At 41.9% G+C, this 23,629-nt stretch overlaps 1 protein-coding gene across 1 annotated transcript; it reads left to right on the top strand.

Moving 5' to 3' along the window:
- Window positions 1-13,162: 13,162 nt before the first annotated feature.
- On the top strand, window positions 13,163-22,297 carry LOC137415530 (endogenous retrovirus group 3 member 1 Env polyprotein-like). Its single transcript, XM_078775228.1, has 2 exons — window positions 13,163-14,257; window positions 20,771-22,297. Exons 1-2 carry the CDS (start codon window positions 13,967-13,969, stop codon window positions 22,295-22,297), a joined length of 1,818 nt encoding a protein of 605 aa, XP_078631354.1. The 5' UTR covers window positions 13,163-13,966.
- Window positions 22,298-23,629: the final 1,332 nt, after the last annotated feature.

The raw sequence follows: 23,629 nt of genomic DNA on the forward strand, positions 1-23,629 counted from the left end.
GTCTCTCTTTCTTTCTTTTTCTGTCTATCTCTCTCTGTCTGTCTCTCTTTCTCACTTTGTCTCTTTGGTCCATTCGCAAAGCCAAAACGAACGACCTGCGAGTACGGTGACCATACCTTGGGACCCCCTTGTCCGATTAATTTCAAACCTTGACAAATTTCCCATTCCTTCCCTTCCTGATCTTTCGTGGCATCTCTGCCATTTAAAATCCCATATTTTGTGAGCGTGCCGAATCAGTAAGCATCACCCCTTCTATGAGCCTCGACCAGAGGGTGGTTGTTACTCACAAACACCATTTCCTGTAATTATCTCTCACTAGGGCATGCCCGTACTATATATATATCTAAAATTATATCCCCCGCCGAGCAAGTCGCTGGCTCCAAGTCGAGTGCTTTGAACAAAAAAGAAGTACTCTAAACGGTGTTTTTTTTTTTATTCAACCGTGAAGCATGTCTCAAAGGCTTCTTGATGGACCTGGACAAAATTTGATGCAATTTTTTCTCAATCGCCATCTTTCATCATAATTCTGGACCGGCATGAGATGGCGTTGTCTGTCATTAATTTGTATGTTGATCGAACGATTTTTCGGTGTTATAAAAATGGCGGGAAAAAATTGAAAAAAAAAAATTCTTTTTTTTTTTTTTTTTTTTTTTTTTTCCCTCCACCCTTGTAAGTGCAAACGTTTGTAAGTGCAAACGAGTGTACCGGCCTTACACGACTTGGAAGCAGATCGTCCCATGGTGCACTCATGGCACGATCTTGCTCCCAGTTCATGGTAAGGCTTCTAATAACCAGCGTCGAACTGGCGCATCTATTTACACAGCGCAAAAATACGTATTTACAGAAAATCATTTAGAAAAAAAAACGAATAAATTGCTACAGTCGTTTATCGAAATCCCATTTGTGATGGCTCACGCCACCTATATCGCGGCATCGGTGCGCAAAGGAGCCCCAGATCACCTGCTCCCCCATGTATGTACCCATAACTTCCAAGTTCGTAAATCATATTGGGCAAGACAAGACACACTCACCTTTTAAAGAAGACTTGCTTGTACAATTGATCGCAGCGGTGCCTCCAAGATTGTCAGGGAATTTACTGGGGGACTCACAGGACTCCAATGACCGGAAACAGGTTTACAAAAGATCAAGACTTTATTAACTACTAGTTCACTTGTTTCAATATAATAAGGAACTACAATACCATAACGAATTTAGTAATTCAAGTCGTTGGTTCTTCCTCATTGGCCGGTGCTCTCCTGGCGCTGCTTTCCCGTTGCATACTCGTTCGTCCGTCCGGCAGATGTTCTCGTGGCAAGTCCTCCTGAATCAAAGTCTGTTCTGGTTTATATCGGCACGCTTGAGTTAATCCTCTGTCCGCTGAAATCGTAATCCCTTCTCCGCTGCTTCTAATCCGTTACTCGATCGCCTTACTGGAGCCGGTTCGCCCCCCCCCTGCTGGGAGTTGCATTTGCCTCACAATAGGAGGGTGTTCTAGCCTGGGGCTGTGACCAGGTGAACAAGAGATTACCACGTTCGTGCAAATTCCTGACATTCATTTACGAAATCGTCTATCTGCTTCGGTTTCCAATTCCAACGATCACTATGATGTCAAGATCTCTACTTCCATATTGGTTTTGATTAATGCCATACAGTACATTTAATACCATGCCATACAGTACATTAATGCAGTACAGTACTTCCACACTGGCAAAACAATGGTTTTCTACTTTAGTTGTCTTTATTTGGGGCAATGATCAACTTACCCCTATGTGGTACAACTTACCCCAGAGGTTGGATCAACTTACCCCTCAGGCGGGCAAGTTGAGCCATTTGGCCTCCGTTTTTTCAAAGGTCACAGTGACTTTCAGTGTGGGGATAGAAAGTAAGAACTAGCTACAAAATGTTTCCCAAGGATTAAATTAGAAGGCAAGATACTCATTTGTGCAAGATCATCAGTAAGTTCAGTCCTAACATTCCAAGAACAAAAACTGGCTCAACTTGCCCCGCCTTCCCCTACACATCCTTAAACGTAAATAATGACGTATGTTTTCTTTCACAACCTTGCGAGATTCTCAGAACTCCTTGGACAAAGACCTTTAGAAAAATTTGGCTTTATGGTCCTTGGTCGAGTTGTTTAAGACATAAATAGTCAGAAGTAATAGCAAGAACCCATGCAACCTCTGCGTTAAAGCCCTTGCTCGAGAGAATGCCAATCGGCTCCAACCTTTCAATATTTGATGACCCTTTTAACAGTCAAAGGGAAAACTTACAGGGAGGGCATGGAGATTGTGAATATAGTCCAGCGGATAGGTGCAATATAGAGACGAATCATGCACTTTTTGATAAAAGCATTAAACTTGGTACACATATTCAGTAGGCCATAAGAAATAAAATTAGATATAGTGCCAATTCCAGTTTTGGCCTGTGATTGCTATGGCGGCCATCTTTCAAAATGGCCACCACATGACACTAAAATACCACATGTCAGCAACCATGAGACCTACGATCTTAATTCTGGTGTCAATATATAGGTTTTGGGGGTCATAGAAACCAAAGAAGGCAATATCGAGTATGTGTGGTCACTTATGATACCACCTTTTAAACGTAAGTACTATTTTACAGTTTATGAAGACACACTCATGGTCTTTTAGCACGAATGTATTGATTAATTACCAAGAAATATATGGAATCATAATACATAAAAAACGACTGCACTGACCGACTACATATTTCATAATATGCTTACTAGTATAATACTAGTATTATCTTTGCTTTTCTAATAAGTGGGGTAACTTCAGCAATTTTCATCTCAACAGGAGATTTAACAGATTGCATTTAAACTTGCAGTTCGTGATCGGTTTGACTCAGGTGGCCAACTTTTCACCATGAAACCCCTGTTTGACTTATTTGTAAAAATGAACTAACTCAAGTGTGACTTGTTTGCAGATAATAATATGGCATGGACAGTGAAGCTTGTTGGCCCAAAGATGCGACCTCCTCCTCTCATCACACAAACGGATTGGTTGAAATGTATCATTTGTCAGGAAGACACTAATGAAAAGCTCTGTTGCCTACCCAACTCAAAGCGCATTGACATTGGAGCAGGTTATACAAGCCCTGCGAATGCTTTCATGGCCTACTACTCTGCTGGTTGCTTGCCCAACACCCTTTCCCTCACAAGGCTTGATAACGGAAATGGCGTGGAAGCTACATTGCGAGAGAACACAGCAAAATTTCACTCATCATGTTGACTTAGGTACAGCGCAACAAGGCTTCAGCGAGCTGTCAAAAGGAAAAGTTTGGATGAGGAATCAAGTATGGAGCATTGCGAAAAGCAAGCACGTAGTGGACGGAATCCCCGACAACATAGCTCATCGGAAAGTCTTGTGTGTTTATTCTGTGAAAAACCTGCAAGTCTTGACGAACCATTACATGAAGCAATGACTAAGCAGTTGGGTGAGAGAGTCAAGAAGTGTGCAACCAAACTTCTAGATGTAAAACTCTTAGCAAAGGTGTCACCAGGTGACCTTGTTGCAAGTGAAGGGAAATATCACACCAAGTGCTTGGTTGGGCTTTACAACGCAGCAAGAAAAGTAGAAACTTCACAAGAAGACGAAAAAGGTCAAACGATACAAGGCCATCATGCACGAGCTTTTGCAGAACTTCTAGCTTTCATAGAAGACACCCTTGTGGATAGTGAATGGCAAAGCACTTCCCTTGTGTTCAAGCTCTCGAACCTGGTTCAGCTGTATAGGGAACGGCTTAAACAACTTGGGGTGGCATCACCATCTGTACATTCTACAAGACTAAAAGAGCGCATCCTAGCTTCTTTACCTGAGATAAAGGCCTTCAAGGAGGGCCGCGAAGTTCTCTTGGTATGCAATGAGGATGTTGGAAATGCCCTGCGGAAAGCTTTTGAAAGTGATGCAGATGACGATGCTTTCACGCTTGCCCGTGCTGCAAAACTTGTACGCAAAGAAATGATGGATGCATCAGCACATTTTGATGGAACTTTTTCTGAAAACTGTCAAGAAGGATCTATCCCACAGTCTTTGATGACTTATGGCCATGCTGCTGTACGGGCCAAATATTACTGAACAATCACTTGTAACTCAGAAGCAATCCTTGATGAGCATTTGTCAGCTGGTAGTCTTTAACAGTTTTTCTCATAGAAGGAAAGAAGGTCAAGTAATATGACACAATAAAGTCCGTGAGCCCCCTCTTCCAGTATACTTAGGTGTGCTCCTACACAACAAAACACGGAAACGAGGATTAGTTGAGAAGTTGTACAACCTTGGCCTTTCTGTGTCGTATGACCGCGTGCTTGAAATCTCAACTGAGATTTCACATTTGATGGTAGGCCTAACTGACTCATGGCACATTGGTATATACAACAATAAGTAACTCGGCTTCGTATTCGTTTTGACTGTTATTCTTTTATAGCACTATAAGTTTAATTTACGGTACAGGTATCTTATATTTCATCAATACAAAATAAAGCAATACAAAGACCACCAAATGTTGTGTCTCTGTAAACTTGAAAAGGGCACTTATGTTCCAAAAGTGGTACAAGACATGATCACACATACTCGTTATTGCCTTCTTTGAAGTCTATGACCCAAAAAACCTATATATAGGCCCCAGAATTAAGATTCTAGGCCTCTTGGTTGTTGAGTTACATGGTATTTTAGTATTAGATGGTGGCCATTTTGAAAAATGGCCGCCACAGCCGTCATAGGCCATAACTGGGATGGCACTATATCTATTTTTTCTTGTAATGGCCTACTGATGATATGTACCAAGGTTGATGCTTTTATCAAAAAGTGTACGATTCTTCCCCCTATCCGCTCTACTAATATGACAGCTTCGCATAACACTGACTTTGCGGCTGTATAATTCAGGGGACAATTGTGAGTGGAATCAGGCAAGCTGGTTCCACAAACCAATGGGTGGAACGGAATGTTACACATGGACGTACGAACAAGTGTATTTTACGAACAAGCCGTTCCATAAGTCGGAAAGGGGGTCTGGGACTCTTCTAATAGGATTGGATGAGCGAGTCTAACCGAGGGCAGCAAGAAGCCAAGATAAAGGAACATTGTTTTATAATTTTTGAAATGTTAAATGAAAATGTCGGTTGAAATATAGAGCTCTTGTATTTTTTTGTGTATTTACATTAAATTGAAGACATGGATGAGTGTGAGTGCTGGCCATCTGTCCATTCGTACTCAGGCATTGCTTGAGACAAGCTAGGCTCTAGAGGCTGTGAAAGCTTGCAAACATTCCAGAGGAATGAAAACATCTCAAGGGCAGTATGTTTGAAACATATTCACGAAATCGTTTGGTGAATGCATAAAAACACAGTGAGATGTGAAATGACCATTAAAACTTGACCACATTAGGGATAATGTCTGTCCGAGGTTGATTAACATGGTAGATCAGAAATTGAGGTCATTTGACACCCCAACAGTAAAGTGAAGTCTCAGACTGCATTGATAACTTTGTAATCTTAAAAAGGAAGTGGATGATATGCTCGAGAATGACATCATTAAATGGCGCATAAGCGAGGTGGCAGTGTGTTTAAACAATGGTGTGTTTAAACAATGATGAATGAAATCAGAACGACGAAATATCTGTCGGTAATTTCCCGTCTGTGGCGATACGTGAACGAAGCTGTGCTCCTCTCCCCACATTATTGTGACGACGTATAAATTAAATATTTCATCGTGACGATTGTCATCAAATGGACAAGTCCGCCACGAATGTTTAATATATCTCGGCATTTTCCTGTCTGTTATTTTAGGCGGTGTATGACAGACCGTGCCGCAAATTATCTAAAATGTCTCAGCGAGTTCCCGTGTGTGCGTGAATTTTCTCAATTATTGCTGGCACCGAGTCTAAAACCATCGACAAAAATGAAATCAGATGGTGAGTTAGTGTGGAGATAAAGGCGTGAGAGAGTGTCAATGGCCTTCTATGTTAGAAGCCTTTGAAAATTCATTTCGTTCTATAAACGGAAACTTTCATCAAATTGTTTTCCCGTTTTTTTTCAACCGAGTCTAAAACCATGTTAGCGACTGTGAAAAATGAAATGGGATATCGAATTAGAGTTGAAATAAAACTGTGAGAGAGAGCAAGACACCGTGAGCCTAACAAAAGAGGCCTCAAAGCTTTGCGAGTAAACAAAATGGTGGATATATGTTTTTGAAGCCCCTCCCAGACCGAGTATAGCCACTCCCCTGGACAGACGTATCACAGACAGACAGACAGACAGAATCACCGACAGAGAATATAATATAGATGGGAAAAATTGTTTCCGACAATCGACAATCCTTCATGCAACGAGACTGTCTCTTGGCAATACAAGGATTGAGGAGGAATGGTGACTCACATTTGTGAGCCTGATAAAGGCACTGGAGTTGTAATCTTGAATAAGATTGATTAAATCAACAAAACTAGATGGTATTCATAGAATACTTACCCTGCGTTATTTGTTACTTACCCTGCAGAATGTTATTTGAGGTCAAAATGACCCCATGAGATCGCTCCGTACTTTGCCTGCTCGTCATGTGCAGTGTGATAATTAATTCCATGCCCACTCTAGAGGACTCTTCTTCTTCACGCAATAACAACTTCTAGCTTCCAGACCGTACATCCAATCATCTTGAAATTTTGCAGACTTGGTACACTTCATTACCTCTGCTACAATGTAAAGTTTCACGTTGATCAATGAACCCTTTCAAGAGTTATAAATTTAAAAAAAAAATCGTTTAATTATTTAAATCTGCTAAACGACGTCACCTATCGCAAATTCCAAAAGGTTATTTTAGTAGACTGATATGCTGAATACATCTGTGAATTTTTCCCTCGATAGGATAAAAAATGAGGGAGGAGCTAGGTTTTAAAAGTTTATGCTTTAAAATGTCATAACTCCGAAACCATGTGATGCATGACGTCATGCTCGTTGACTTTTTTGTTTGCCATGGGTATGCGATTCTGCCTGCAAAGTTTGGTCTTGATCTGTTAAGTCGTTTTGGAGAAAATTTGATTTTAGTGGTTTTTTATGCTTGTCACTCAAATCAATATGGCGTCCGAACCACATGACCTACGACGTCATAATATTCACTTCTGCATCAATTTATACCGCGAAGATGCTCAAGAAATTTCATCCTGATGGGATAAAGTTTTTTACTTGTCGAATTATGACGTCATAACGACGGCACCTATGACGTCATCATTCACATATGTTATTCCGCATGGAGAGTTCTTTGCAATGAGACCTGTCTCAATTATTTATGTGCAGCGGTGTTTGAGATATAGAGGTGAAGTTTTTTGGTTTTGCCAAGATGGCGCCCATACTACGTGACCTGTGACGTCATCATATTCATTAAAATATTCTAGAGGAGGAGGCCCTCCTATGGTGAAAATTTCATGTCAATCGGACAAACGATTGCTGAGAAAATGAATTGTTTAAATGCAGACACGCACGTACGTACCCGAATGCTTAACCCTGCCTTTCGCTTCGTGAGCTCAAGGAAATAATAGATATCCTCAAAGATGAAACAAAATTCCAACAATTGGGAAGTGCAGCCAAACACGACCGTATGTCATGGTTGGAATGTCAGATCACCAAATGGCTGTTACAGCTCCACAAGCAAGTGGAACTTTATAAGGAGATATATAACATAAACAAAACTGTTGGGCCCAATTTCCAAGAATGTACGGCTTGCCCAAGACCCACAAAGAAAATGTCCCACTAAGACCGATATTGTCCATGGTTGGTTCGGCACAACATGAACTGGCCAAGTGGTTGGGAGAGGTTCTGCAACCAGTATTGGAGTCACTTTGACAATTCGTGATGAAAGATTCTTTCACTTTTGCAGAAGCAATTTGTGCTCCAACACCGAAAAGTGTGGACAACATAATCGCATCCTTTGATATACAAAGTTAGTTCACATAAGTCCCACTGATGGAGACTATTGATATATGTGCACATATATATATATAAAACACAGTTTGTGTGTGTGTGTGTGTGTGTGTGTGTGTGTGTGTGTGTGTGTGTAATGTTACTGATAGACTCCTAAACGGAGAGGCTCACGTGCTTGATATTTGGCATATACATGGCCATTGAGCCTGGGAAGAACATGGCCGACCTAAAAAAAAAAAATTCATAATATTTTTTTTACCATATTTTTACCTCAGCGCATTTCAGCGAGGAATATTATGCACGGAATCTGAGGCAGTGGCAGAGCAGCGTGCTGATTCGCTCAGAGCAATCACGTGATGTTCCAACTTTGCCGCCATAATCTCACAGTTATGCGTTCACACGTAATTCAGTTTTTTCACATTTCAGCGAGGAACATTGCCATTCACACCACATAGGTTTTTTTTTCTTTCATCTTTAGATCCATATTTTTAGCCATAATGTAGCGAATGTAGCGTAACGTAGCGCAGCTAACGTAGCGTTAGCATAACGTAGCGTAGCATAGCGATCCTCGCTCAGGATCTTCGTCAGGTTCGCGCGCGAGTTAGCCAAAACGTAAAAGTGAAAATATATCGAATTTTTTATTCATATTTACCTCAGCGCATTTCAGCGAGGAACATTATACATGGAATCTCAGCTGGTGGCAGAGCAGCACGCTGATTCGCTCAGAGCGATCACGTGATGTTCCAACTTTGCCGCCATAATCTCACAGTTATGTGTTCGCACGTAATTCAGTTTTTTCACATTTCAGCGAGGAACATTGCCATTCACACCACATAGGTTTTTTTTCACTTTCATCTGATATTTGTGATTTATTTCAAACAAACTGTATTTCCCATCTACACGGCCATGTATTCCTATTAACGTTATGTAAAGTACATAAATTGTGTGGATTACATCATTTGTGGATGTGATCAATTGCCAGTAACCATCTATATCCCTCCCCTCCCCTTCCCTCCTCCCCCTCCCTCCCACTCCCCCTCCCTTTCGCCCCTCCCACTTCCCCTCCCCCCTCCCCCTACCCTTCCCCCTCCCCTTCCCCCCTCCCTTCCCCCTCCACCCTACCCTCTCCCCCTCCCCTCTCCCCACCTCCCCAAATCCCCCTCCCCTCCCCCCTCCCCCTCCCCTGCCCCTCCCCCTCCCCCTCCCCTCTCCCCCCCTCCCCTCCCCTCCCCCCCTCCATCTACATGGCCATGTATTCCTATTAACATTATGTAAAGTACATAAATTGTGTGGATTACATCATTTGTGGATGTGATCAATTGCTAGAAACCATCTATATCCCTCCCCTCCCTTTCCCCCCTCCCCTCCCCCTTCCACCTACCCTTCCCCCCTCCCCCTCCCCTCCTCCCCCCTTCCCCCCTCCATACCCCCCTCCCCCCTCCCCCTCATCCTCCCTCTCCCCTCCCCCCTCCCACCCCTCTCCTCCTCCCATCACAGCCGAGTCATGCGAGTAATTATAATAGAGCAAACGTATATGGTTATGTGTGCGACCAAAACGGCTTCTTCTTCTTCAAATTCAATTATTAACACCCTCTTAATTAACCCTCTTAATTATGTTTAGATTACTGAGACCCCTCAGACATTTGACCACCCTTTAATTACCCCAAGACCCTTAATACCACCAAGACCCCTGAAGACCCAAAATACAAAATACAAAAGATCCCACAGCAAGAAACAATAACCTTTATCAAACCATATTACAATTCACAAATTACACTGCAAGAGGTACAGTACGGATTTACATCAAAGGAAACATCATTGAGATACAGTAGCATGCACAGTATACAGTCAACATACAGTGTAACCCTACAGAATCGACCAGCCAAGTAAAACAGCCTAAGTACAGCATTACAAACCTAGTGAAAATCCTAAAGTACAACGCCCAAACATCTTACAATTGCAGTGCTAATCCTGCTATTTGGACATCAGTTCTGATTCTTATACAATTTGAAGTGGGAGGAGCAAGTGGAGGGGGGAGGAGCAAAGAGAGGGGAGGAGAGCAGTAGGATTGGTTGGGCAAGGTTTGGGTGGGAGGGAGCAAGGATCGTGGGATACAATGTGATTGGTCGAGTGAAATATTGAGATGAGAGTTGTCAGGGATTAAATATTCATATTGACAATATTGTTAGAATATATATCAATGTAATCTTGTTTAAAGTGGAATTATGTTTTACTTTACGAATGAGCAAAAGAGCATAGAACTAGCATTAACATGTGGTCAGGAGAGTTAATTTCAGACAAGAATGTGTAACGCTCTTGGACCGCCACCTGTCGATCATTAATAGCCTCTGTTCAGGGCACTGCGCACACGCTGCAAATTCTTTTTCAGCAGGTCAGAGTATTTGACCTCTTGAACAGAAATAAGTATTTGCTGGCCAAGAAAGCCATATAAGGTTTTTTGGATAAGGAACACCCTGCATGCTCTGTAACATCAAAGGAGTTTGGGGCTTTAAAACCAGGAGAAAGTTGCGAGGAGAAAGAGAAGAGTGGACTGGGACAGTGAACTGAAGAGGAGTGAAAACTGAAGACCAGTTGAAACTGATCAACCAACTGGAGATTGTCAACAACTGAACGAGCTTCAGAAGACCTACTGAACGAGCTTCAAAAGACCGACCAAACGAGCTTCAACAAACTCTGGAACAAAGACTCATTAAAGATCTCGGCTTAGTATACAACAAATTCTCAAAAGTGAATAAAACATTGATTTTGCTAAAACGAGTTTCTGAAGTTTCTGAAGTAGAACAGTAGTTAAAATTATTATTCTACAAGTGGTGGCCCGTACGGGGACTCAACTGCCCAGGTAAGCTTTTGTTTGTTATCTGTGTAGTCTGATGTTAATCTGTGAAAATAGTTCAGTGTTTGAGTTTTGTGTACGTTTGTTGATGTGTGGAAGGAAAAAACACGAGGCCTTTAACAGGTTTCAGAAATCATGCCAATTTTTTTCTTCTTCCAAAATTTATGTATACGCATTTTTGAGGGATGGTGCCATGAACTGTCACAAATATCCACTAAAGCTTGGTGTCTTTAGAAAAGGTGCTGTGCTTTCATGAAGGATTTGTTTTAAAATTTCAGAAGTCATGACGATAAAAAAAAATTTTAAAAATTAATAATCAATTATTTTTTTGTTTTTTCTGTAATTTGAATTTTTTTTCGGTACATTTTACGAGTTTAATGAGACGATTGCAAAGAGCCACTAACGAACCCCGGGCGTTCGCCAACAGGTGCTGCATTCGCCTTGTCATGTACAACTGAAATATGGATTTTGTATATTTCTTGCTCATTTCATGAATGTCATGAATTCATGAAATAGAACGTCAATTTTGTAAATATCTTTAAAATGATTTCCAGCAATGGTCTGCATTCTAATCTCTGCTCGTTTTCGTGATTAAATGACTTATAAGTGTGTCGATTTTCCGTTAAAATAATGGTTGAGATCCTGCTTGGGTTGTGACCACAGACGAGCAGATTGCAGAATGGACACTATTTGATTTATAATCATATTCGCGGTTTTTGTAAAAAGTGATTTTTCAAGCGATTTTTTAAAAGCGATTAAAGCGATGATAACAGCGTCTGTACAGTAAGCCAAATAATGGTAAAATCGGCTGGATTCGATTTTCAAACATGCATTTCCAGTGTGGTAACAAAAAGTGAGTTTAGTATTTAGCATTGTTTAGCATTTAGCCAATTTGTCTGCACGAGTCGACAGACAGTCCAAAAATAGGCATTCTTTTCCACACTGACCCTGCCACTGGAATGCGTGCAGGCAGGTTGCCCATGGTAACCGTTTGGTGTTGTGTCCTGGGTCCCGTAAGATGTGCACACACTGACCCTGCCACTGGAATGCGTGCAGGCAGGTTGCCCATGGTAACCGTTTGGTGTTGTGTCCACTTATCTATGGAATCAGAAGCGATTTTTTAAATGTAACCTCTTTACATCCTGATTAGAAAAAAATATATATATATTTTTAGGATTTTTATGGCGGCGGCCATCTTGGACCACAGCTAAAAATCCTTCAATCAAGATGAAATTTAATGTGAGCCAATCCCATGCTACTGTGATCCGTAATCTCTAAAAAATAGAACCATCCAATGTACCTTTGATCATTTTATATTTCATCTGTCTTTTAAGATTTTAAAAAGGGAATTTATTGATATAAGATCCTATGACATTTGCCAAGGCAATTAAATGGAGGGAAACCAATGATGAAATATATTGTGATCTGTTTATACATGAATGAATTTACATGTACATGAATTTGTTGACCCCAACCCAATCTTAACCCTAACTTCATTCTACCATTATCCATCCCCTCCAAATCATGTTATATTACTGATTGCATGAGGCATGTAAAGGATTGTTGATCCCATATCCCATTGGATCCCATGTTGATTTAGCATATCACCTCATTATGTGGCTTTATGTGTTTTTGTGTGTGTGGGTTTGTGTTCTTCATTCTCACTTTTAAAAATTTCTCCCTCTCCCTAAAGAATATGGCCCCATAGTGTTAAAGTGATGAGTGCCATGGTACGACACAGTTGAAATGGTTAAAAAAAAATACACAGATGAGTGTAATGGCTCGCACAGAAGTTCGAGAGGGAGACAGTATTTACCATATAATCTCACAGCCTTGTAAGGGAGTCATGAGTGCGGCCAATGATACACAGCTATCTTTAGGTTAAAATACAATGAGTGTCGTATTTCGCATAGTATTAATTCCTCATTCCTCCCTTGGCATTCTGCCACTTCTCCTCCTCCCTTCCCCACCCTTTTCCTCCCCCCTTTCCTTCTCCTTTCCTCCTCTTTTGCTTCTTCTTTTACCTGTTTTCACCTTTCATAGTTCTCATTGTTTTCTCATTTCTCTCATTGTTTCTCATTCTCATTGTTTTCTCTCATTATTGATGAGATTCATCATTGTCATCATGATTGTCATATGCTGATTATTATTGATGTTCATTCTCAAATTTTGTACAATTATGGTAAATTTATATTTACAATTTATAATTACAATGATTTACAATGGTCATGATTTTACAATCATGAAAATTGCTATGATTATCAGGCATGTCATCATTGGGTTTTGATGTAAATCGATTGCATGGACTTTATGGATAGCTTTATAGCCCTGCAGGATTAATGATGTATTACAAGTTACAAAGTTTATTGGAGTGTCGAAATTTCGGTATGATTGGATTCCCTTGATAAATATTATAAATTGATTGCCATTCATTGGTACACATTTCAGGAATATTACACCATTTTAATTGTCAAGAACTTTGAGTCTCTTTCAAAGTGCGACATGGTGGGTGACACATCACATGATGTGTGACATGTGACACGTGTGACATGTGGCACGTGACATGTGCGACATTGCCCAATGGACTGGCTCATATCTGTTGGATCAATTTTCGCTGATTGTCTCACAAATGAAGGGTTGAGTTGCCTTCAGTGGTTGTTCAGCTTTAATTTGTGATATAATGACCACACAGGATTGAACAAATATGTCAGATATGATCCAGAGGCAGAACGGTTATTTGTCAATTGACGGAAGGTATGGGTCGAAAGTGACGTCCATGATCAAATACCTCCGCCAGCGGACGGAACTGTTTTGCCTACATTGCGAACAGGCATAGATATAGAGTTATCAGACTGATAAATGTGAATTTTGCTATTTTGATATTTGATATTTTGATATTTTCAATGATAAATTCAATGATGATTTGATATTTGAATTTTGATATTATCATTTATGATATTTTATTATGTATTATTATTAGGATTTTATTGATTAATGTTGGTGAATTGATTGAGATTGCATATTTGAATTGATTCTGATTCTGATCCGATTGATCTGATTGATTTTGATCTGATTAATTTAATCTGATCTGATTTTAATTTAAATTTAATTTAATCAAGTCAATTGATGGATGAATAAAAAGTGCGGTCTCAAGAAAGAAGCTTTGAGACATTTGCGAAACATCGATGTGCAGACAACCTTGGACGATGAGCGAGGTGGTGAGTGTAGTGGTTATTTGTTATATTACGTGGTTATTTTTGTTTGACCCCCCCTTAACAGGACTTACTGATCCAGACTCATCTGCAACTCTGATCAGTGAGATTGGGGTGTGGGAAAAGCCACAGGGCAGGGGGACTCTCTGGAAATCACCTGCAGTCATCAAGTGGACAGGTGGAGAGATACTTCCTGGAAGACCACAGAGTGGAGCTTATCGGAATAAGCTAGACAACAACGCATTCAACGCTACTTTGTATAAGGTGGAACAAACTTCTGCGATTTTTGCAGTACACACAGTTGATAGTGGATACAGGTGTAGTCTGCTGTGTAGTCCTTGTAGTTATTTGATATATTGAGTGAGTATAAAGAGGTACTCACACACAGGCAAAATGGGAAGTGGATTCTGCAAGATTAAACAAGGTCAATTGGACTTGAGTCAAAAAGGTGCTTGTATCAGCTCCATGTATCAGAAATATGGGGCAGAATCACTTAAAGATGTGGAATCCTGGTATGAATGGACGAAAGGTCGGAAAAGTGGATTTCCACAGGAGGGCACTTTTGATAGAAACGTATTGGCAACACTCAGAAAAGAATTGGAAGCAAGAGGGCGACAGAAGTTCAAAGTGGATTGGCAACCATTCTATTACTGGGACGCTGAATCTAGGGACAGGGAGACCAAAGCAAAGATGGGGGGCTTGAAGAAAGAGGTGAAACAGATACAGCATAGGTTGTGTAAGGTAGCAAATCAAATGCCTCTTCAAGTCAGTAATGGAGAGCAATCCCAACCCAAATTGTATCCAGAAGCCAGATCATACGAGACAAATGAACTGGAAGACGAAACTCCTCCACCTTATCGGAGAACTATTGTATATCAGCCACAGGTAGTGCCTGTACCTGTACCTGCCGAAAGACCAGAACAGAGTGCAGCGATTGGTTCTAGTCAACAGAGGACAGGTGAAAGACGTGACTCATTTGAGGTAACTACCCAAGAGGGTGCAATTGGGGCACAGGAACCGACTCAAAGTGGGCAAACGATGCAACCAGCTGTTATACCCTTATCATGCTCTCCATTTCACCATACACGGAGTAAGGGTCGTGTGATCAATGCCAATCAATCTAACGATCAATGTGATTGGCTAATGAATGATCAAAAGTTGACTCTCTCACAAGGAGGGTTTGAGCAATGTGGTGTTATGAATTTTCCTCAGCGGCAATTTCCAGGGGCAAATCAGCAACATCCAGATCTGATGTATAGACCATGGCAGGTACATCAATTGAAGGCATTGCAGAGTAGTATGCCATCAATCAAAACAGATCCACTTCAATTTGCGGAGGAACTGCGGTTAATTGTGGAAACTCAGTTGCCCACTGCAAGAGACATGGAAATACTTTTAAAATGGTTAATTCCTAATACCACCACTTTGAGGAACTTAATGCGTGAGGCCAACTGGGTAAATACGGAAGATGGACAGGTGGACATGCCCACGGAGGCTAGAACGGCACAGATCAATAACTTGATAGAGGCCATAAAAAAATTGCCACCAGTGACGGATTGGAACAAAGTGGTTACATGCAAGCAGAAAACAGGCGAAGATGCTAGCGATTATTTGGACAGATTGCGAGATGTTTTCCGACTATATTCAGGCATAGACCGGGCACAAATTGACAATGCCTTAAAACCCCTTTTTATTAATGGTCTATTGCCCAAATTGAAGAGTGAAGTGGAAAGACAATGTATTGCTTGGGAAGGCAAGCCAATGCAAGAAATATTGAATTACGCCTTGCATCATCAGCGGATTCAAGCCAGGAATAGTGCTGTAAATGCCGAGAAATTGATGCAACTACAGACTCAAGCCCTGATGACTACGAATCAACGCAATAGGTTTTCTGGGCAACAACGCAACAATGCAGTAGGAAATAACCAGAGAGTGGAGTGGCAACCCAGAAACCAAGAGATGCAGCCCAGAAATACAAGTGCACAGGTGGACAGACCAGCCAATGATAGACGCCGATGTTTCAATTGTGGAGAAATGGGACATTGGATAAGGCGATGCCCATATCAAAGACAATTTCGGAAGAACAACCAAGAACAGGGATACTACCAGTTACCACCGCCTCCATCAACAAATAGGGTTCTATTGAGGAATGCCCCAATTCAGGGAGGACCTCAGCAGACTAAATGGTCTGCCACACCCTGTTGACTAGACCAAAATGACCAAGTGGCAGCGCTTCCTTTAATCTCAGGGTCGGCTGCACAGGAACCAAGTGTTAATTTGACAGTAGGTGGACGCAAGGCACCCTTTCTCGTCGATACGGGAGCTACGCGTTCCACGTTACGACAAGCAGATTTTCCCGATATACCATTGTCAAAATACTATACGAAGGTGGTTGGAGTGTCAGGAGTTCCCATACATACGCCAGTCACGGAAGAATTGCGTGTCCAATTTGGTCCATTGACTGCACAACATGCCTTTCTTGTGGCATCTGGCGTTCCAGTAAATTTGATGGGAAGAGATTTATTGTGTAAATTGAATTGCACCGTCATCTGTAATGAAAACGGAGTGTATCTAGAAATGCCAGAACACTCCCACGACTTTATTTCTAAGGTACTAGATGGCCTGACAAGACCAACAACACATCGATGGGATATCGATGATACAATCATGGCGGAACTTTTGTGTGTTAGTTTTATGACACTGAAGGATGAAATGCCCGAAGTACAGGAATGGTTAGATAATTTTTTGATGGACTTTCTGACATGGCAAACTGATCTTCACTGTACAACATGTTATGATGCTACAGGAGAAGAGGGGTCCTATGCAGAGCGGGTTTTTAAATACCTGCACACCAAGTATGATATACATCTGACGTCATTGTGGGTGGGACGACAGGGAGTTGGGATGTCAGTGTCTTTGACGCCAGACCAACAACTCCTGTGGAATCAACCCGAAACAACAACCCCACACGTCACCTTAGTGGTGGCACAAGGGTACGAAGCAAAAGATGTTGGAATAATGATTGCAACTCTGAAAGAGTGTAACAACAGGGGATACATGGGCGAAATTCAAAGCGCCCCACTCTATGACTTAGATGGAGATGGATTTTGTTGGCAGCTCGGACAGCAGGTGCTTTCTACAACCTTCAACATGATTGTTGAATCGAATGATACTGACGATATTGGGGTATACCTACTCAGCTCTGACGCTGACGGTGACCAGGACCCACTCGATCAAATACCAATATGCTTGTGGACAACGCATCCAAATGATGTGGGACGAATCAAGAGTATTGCACCTGTAAGGATCACAGTAGATGATTCTAAGCCATTGCCTAGAAAGCGCCAATATCCATTGAGACCAGAGGCAAAAGCTGGTATTGCACCAGTGATTCGATCATTGGTGGAACAGGGAGTTATAGTTCGCACTGTGAGCATGTGCAACACTCCTATTTTACCTGTGAAGAAGCCAGGCAAGACTACTTGGAGATTTGTTCAAGATCTTCGAGCAATTAATGATTGTGTCATCCCAGCCTATCCAGTGGTCCCTAACCCGATCACTGTACTGTCAAGTATTCCATGCAACACGAAGTTTTATTCTGTGGTGGACTTATGTTCAGCGTTCTTTAGTGTACCCATTCATGAGGATTCGCGTTATCTTTTCGCATTCACGTACGAAAATTTACAGTTTACCTGGACTGTGTTACCACAAGGGTACACGGAGAGCCCAACTTTGTTTTCACGTGCTCTACATGAAGACCTCAGTGATGTTGAATTTCCTGGGGGTTCAGTGATGGTACAATATGTTGATGACCTTCTCATATGCTCGACTTCAAAGGAAGCATGTGAGCAGGACACTGTTGTGCTACTGACAGCGTTGGCAGACAAAGGCCACAAGGCCTCGAGAGATAAGTTGCAGTTCTGTAAGGAAGAGGTGAAATATTTAGGACATATTTTGAAAGGCGACACGAGACGATTGTGCCCTGAACGTGTAAAAGTGATCAGGACACTTCCAAAACCTAAAACTGTCAAGCAGATGAAATCTTTTCTGGGGACAACGGGGTTTTGCCATCAGTGGATTGCTGATTACGCAGTACTGACTCGCCCCCTGTTGGACATCAGCTTACCAAACAGTCCAAATCCTTTGAAATGGACCCCGGAAGCTGAACAAGCCTTTATGACATTGAAAGATGCCTTAGCATCGGCTCCTGCTTTAGGACTGCCAGATTATGACAAAAATTTCTTTCTCTATTCACATGAGAAAGGAGGATATGCCCAATCGGTGTTGGCTCAAAAACATGGGGGAAAACTGCGCCCCGTAGCATATCACAGCACTAGATTGGATTCAGTAGCACGAGGTTTTCCACTGTGCTTGCGAGCAGTGGCAGCAGCGTCATATGCAGTAGAAGCCACAGCTACAATAGTCCTGGGGTGCCCCTTAATTCTTCTTGTTGAGCATGCGGTGGCGATGGTTTTGCTGAAGGCAGGAACACAGCACCTTTCAGCATCAAGGGCTACAACATATGAACTAGGGTTATTAACGCCATCAAACCTTACCATTCAGCGTTGTCCAACGCTGAACCCAGCATCTATGTTACCAACAGAGAATGATGGTGAGCCCCATGATTGTGCGGAGGTATTGGCACATGCACTAGTGCCTCGCATTGATTTGAAGGACATTCCCATCCCAGATGCAGATCTGGTACTGTATGTTGATGGATCATCATCAAGAGCATTGGATGGTTCACTATTGACGGGATATGCAGTATGCACGGATGTTGAGACATGGGAGAGCGGAAAATTACCAAACACCTACTCAGCTCAACAGGCAGAACTTTATGCATTAACTAGAGCCTGTTGTTTAGCGGAAAGCCAGAGAGTCATCATTTATACAGACTCCAGGTACGCACATGGGGTTGTTCATGATTATGGTGCTCTCTGGAAACAGAGAGGTTTTTTGACATCTTCAGGCAGCCAAATTAAAAACGGGAAGTTGATTGCTAGCCTTTTGGAAGCAATCCTTCTACCATCTGCAATTGCAGTCGTCAAATGTGAGGCCCATACACGAGGAAGAGATGACGTCTCGCAGGGAAATGCAAGGGCGGATGAAGCAGCAAAGCTTGCGGCACATTTGGAGCAAGACTCAGTGATTATACAGGGACCTGTAACGATTCCTGAAAACACCCCAACGCTGCAAGACGTCAGTGCTATGCAGGACATGGTGGCGGACCGGGAGAAAGATTTGTGGGTACAGACTGGATGCACATTTGACAAGGAATCTAAATTATGGACTTCTCGCGAGGGGCGTGTTGTTGCTCCCCGCCAATTGTTGCCATGGATTGCTCGTCTGGCTCATGGAGTGAGTCATACAGGGAAAGGAGGAATGTGTGCATCGGTGTCAAGACAGTGGTATGCACCTGGATTTACATCTGTGGCAGAGCAATGTTGTGCTACATGTCAGGTATGTCAGGCATACAATCCAGGAAAAGGGGAAAAGACTACACCAGGAGCCCATCCCGCCCCATCAGGTCCATTCGTACATTTACAGATGGATTTTATCCAAATGGAGAAGTGCGCTGGATTTGAATTTGTTTTAGTGATTGTCGATATGTTCACGAAGTGGGTGGAGGCTTACCCTTGTCGACATGCAGATGCCAAAACAGTTGTGAAGATTCTGTTGAAGGACTTCATATGCCGCTTTGGAGTTCCGTGCAGGATTTCTTCTGATCAGGGTACGCATTTCACAGCGGGGGTCGTCAAGGAATTGGGTCAGGCAATGCAGATAAATCTTCATCTTCACTGTCCTTATCACCCCCAATCAGCGGGAGCAGTGGAACGACATAATGGAGTAATAAAGAACAAGTTGGCCAAAATCTGTGCAGAAACCAACTTGAAATGGCCGGATGCCATTCCACTTGCACTCCTTGCAATGAGGGCTACTCCAAATAGGAGAACGGGATTATCCCCGCATGAAATCTTGATGGGGAGACCAATGCGGGTGCCTCATTCACCTCCCTTGACAATCAGGGAGATGGATATTCACCAGATGGATGATTTGATGTACTCTTTCTGTATTGAATTGACCAAAATCGTGAAGATGTTTCATTCCCAGGTGAAGGAAGCTTTACCAGAACCGGCAGAGAATGAATGTCATTCTTTTCAACCTGGAGATTATGTGTACATCAAAATTTTCAAGCGGAAAACTGCATTAACACCGCGATGGTCAGGACCACACCAGGTCCTGCTGACAACACATACTGCAGTGAAATGCCAAGGTAGACCAAGTTGGATTCATGCCTCTCATTGCAAGCAAGCACATGGGACTGAGAAGGATGGTCCCGCTGACAATGAGGCTGCACCCGGCAGCCCAGCAGAACATTCAGCGGCTGATAAATGAAAGTCATGATTTCCATTCATTTCCATTACATTTTAAACATCACTTGCATTGATACACATTGCATTTTAACATGTAGTATTCCTACTTGAGACATTTATTTGCCTATATGACATACAATTATCTACTGATAATAGTGCAACATGAGTGATAATGTATCACAACTACACTCATGATCAGGGGATTTAGTTGGACCCCGGGAAATAGAGGGATCAGAAACAGGCACATAATCAGATCATGTTAAATATTAAGGGATTATTTTTCTTTTTATTAACCTGTGAAGAAGCTTGCTAGTTATGAGTTCGGTATAATGCTAAATTTCATTGACATATAATTATGTTATAGGTATGGACATATACAAGGGGTAGCTCACATGTTTTACAGATGGATACAGGTGGGACACAGGGAAAGACCTTATCAAGACAAGCTGACCGATCAGGGAAAGCAAGGGACTTCTACTTCGGATACTCCTTGAACATGGTGATATTAATCCTAGCAATGAGTTCTCTAGTGGTTGGGACTCTGTGTTGCATGCATTATTTCGGGTTAATGCAAGCCAACAACGCAACATTGGTGGCCAACACACAGATATATGATTATGTGGTTCGACATCAGCAAAAGAGAAGTTTGATGGAAGATAGGAACACACCTTTGCAACCCGATGGATTACACGGGATTAATACTTTTTTACATTTAGCCCACACAAGGGCTGACATAGCAAATGAAAGTAATTGTTGGATATGTACACAAATGCCGCATTCTAGTGAGATCGGAGTACCATTGGAAGCAGTTCCTTTTAGTTGGGAAGAGTTATGTAGCCGTTTCCCTTACACCCTGGTAGCATCAGCTTATGACGGCGAATTGTCAGGGGAAATGGGATGGAAGAAAGGAGGCTATAATTGTGACCAATTTAAAAACAGTTATAGACCTGCATATGATGAGGACGACATGCCCTCTTACATGACCATTCAACAACAAATGATAGGATTAATGTGTATCACCAGACCCCGAACGCCTACGCATAACAGGTCTATGGGAACCTCTACATGCCACGGTTATGGTCGCGATGCAAGCTGGATGAGAACACCTGTCCCACTAGGACCAAATGGCACAACTGGTTTAGCTTTGTATTGGGAAGGCTATTGGGGAAAGGACAACACATGGACATATAATAATACATATTTTATATGTGGACATAAGGCATATCCGTATCTCCCGTCGGGGTGGTTCGGCACATGCTTTCTTGGGTTTGTACTTCCACACATGCGCTTGTTAACGACTTCACCAATGCGTATCCTGCATTCTAGGCCGAAAAGAACTGTTAGTATGGGAGAATGGGTTGGAATGGTAGTATTTCCATTTTATGGAACCTGGAAGGCAGGAAATGAACTACGGCAAATGGCATTGGCTATAGAAACATTGGCAAATAAAACAGCTCGTGGATTGACACAACTTACAAGTGAGCTGGCAGCAACAAGAACCATGGCATTACAAAATCGTATGGCATTAGATATGCTGTTGGCAGAGAAAGGAGGTACATGCGCAGTAATTGGTACAGATTGTTGTACATACATACCTGATAATTCGGGCGACATTTATAACATAGCCAATACAATCAGAAGAGAGGGAGCTAAATATCACGATTATGTGAAAGGGGGTGCCTTTGCATGGCTGGAAAACACTTTGGGAGGAGTAGCAGCTGAGATACTCCAATACTTGTTTATTGGATTAGTGGTTATATTGGCAATAGTTTTAGTAGTGGCTTGCTTGAAAACCTTAGTGACGGTGGGTTTGAATAAGATAACACACAATACTATGATAGTACAAGCAGCCACAAAAGAGGAAATAAACAAAGAACAAATGAGGAAATGCATGTGGAACCACAAGTGGAAGACATCTATGGCGACATGAATACTGAGATTCAACGATTGAATCAAGTAATGTTGCAAATGAATGCAGTCGAGTTGAAATGAGGGCATAACAACTTGTTGTGCACTATGTCCGTTTTACACGATCAATGAACTCATATCACCACAAGTAACACTGTTAAAAAAAAAAAAAAAAAAAAAAAAAAAAAAACGGGGAGGACTATGCTAATAACACATTAGGCATAGTTTGCTTGTTTGCAAGAATTGTTGGGAATTAGATATTCCTGTTTGTGATTTAAATCGTATAATCATTATTAATGCATTTATTTTCTTTGAGTTGAGTTACAACACCTGCATGTGTTTAATTTTTTGAATTATATGAACCTGAAAGCAATTGTGGATGCTATTCTTAGTTTTAGTAGTGTAAAACACATGTCTGAGTTGAATATTATTCGTGTGAAGTTGTTCTAAAATATAGTGATTTCATGTTACAATGTACCCCATCTGATTCAATCTGTGTGGAGAGCAGATATAAATGTGGCTAAGTAAAGGAAAGACAAGACCACATCCCAAATGGAGTGATAACGACATCTGGGAAGAAGTTTGAAAAAGGAAAATTTGTGAAAATGAAGTTAATCTTGGCATACACCCTCTTTCTCAAAGAATGATGAAGAAATGCTCCTTTGGAGGATGGATGTTTACCTTCACCAAGGGAAAATTATGTGACCATTTGTCTGGGTCACACTGCAACATATGGAAAAAGGACGATCACTTACTTGTGTTCAAATACCTCGAACAGTCATCACATCAGCAATTGCAGGACGACGAGATTTTACCTGCAACGTTTACGGGATACGGTGACGTGTGTCATTACTTCACCAACTTCCGGGGAGCCAGCATGGAGCTGCAAGCGAACGACTGCCTTTTCCTTCACAACAGCTGTGCACGATTCTGCTGTGTGCTCCTGGTATGGACCATGGACAACTGAGTACCATGGTCCCAACATCATCATTGCGGATGCATCCGGCATCCCTGCTCCACATCTTGTTGACAAATCAACATCACATCAATACTTGCTCCATGCTCACAATTAGTGAGGAGGCAAGTCGACTACAACTGGATGGAGGCCTTGTTCAAATCTACTATGGCTCACAGCAAGAGTGGCAAGGATGCTGCATGGAGAGCAGGGTCAGTCTTTGACTCTGCCCAGCTATCACAACAGCAGAAAATCCTATGCAAATAGTGAAGGTGTGATGAAGACAACAGGAGAAAATGTTTTATGCTGAAATTCCAAACACAAGTGATCCGCCCCTTTTTTCAAACAAAGAAAGTCAATATTTGATTAAAGGCAAATATTTTGCCAAATGTTGCAGAT

This window comes from Myxine glutinosa, chromosome 4, assembly GCF_964187855.1.
Source record: "Myxine glutinosa chromosome 4, kmMyxGlut1.1, whole genome shotgun sequence".
NCBI lineage: Eukaryota > Metazoa > Chordata > Myxini > Myxiniformes > Myxinidae > Myxine > Myxine glutinosa.

Excerpts from the sequence above, each read along its gene's own strand:
- LOC137415530 (XM_078775228.1), top strand. The coding sequence starts at position 13,967 with ATGTGCAGACAACCTTGGACGATGAGCGAGGTGGTGAGTGTAGTGGTT. Across the intron at positions 14,258-20,770 it reads TCAACGCTACTTTGTATAAG|ATGGATACAGGTGGGACACA; the intron begins GTGGAACAAACT and ends CATGTTTTACAG.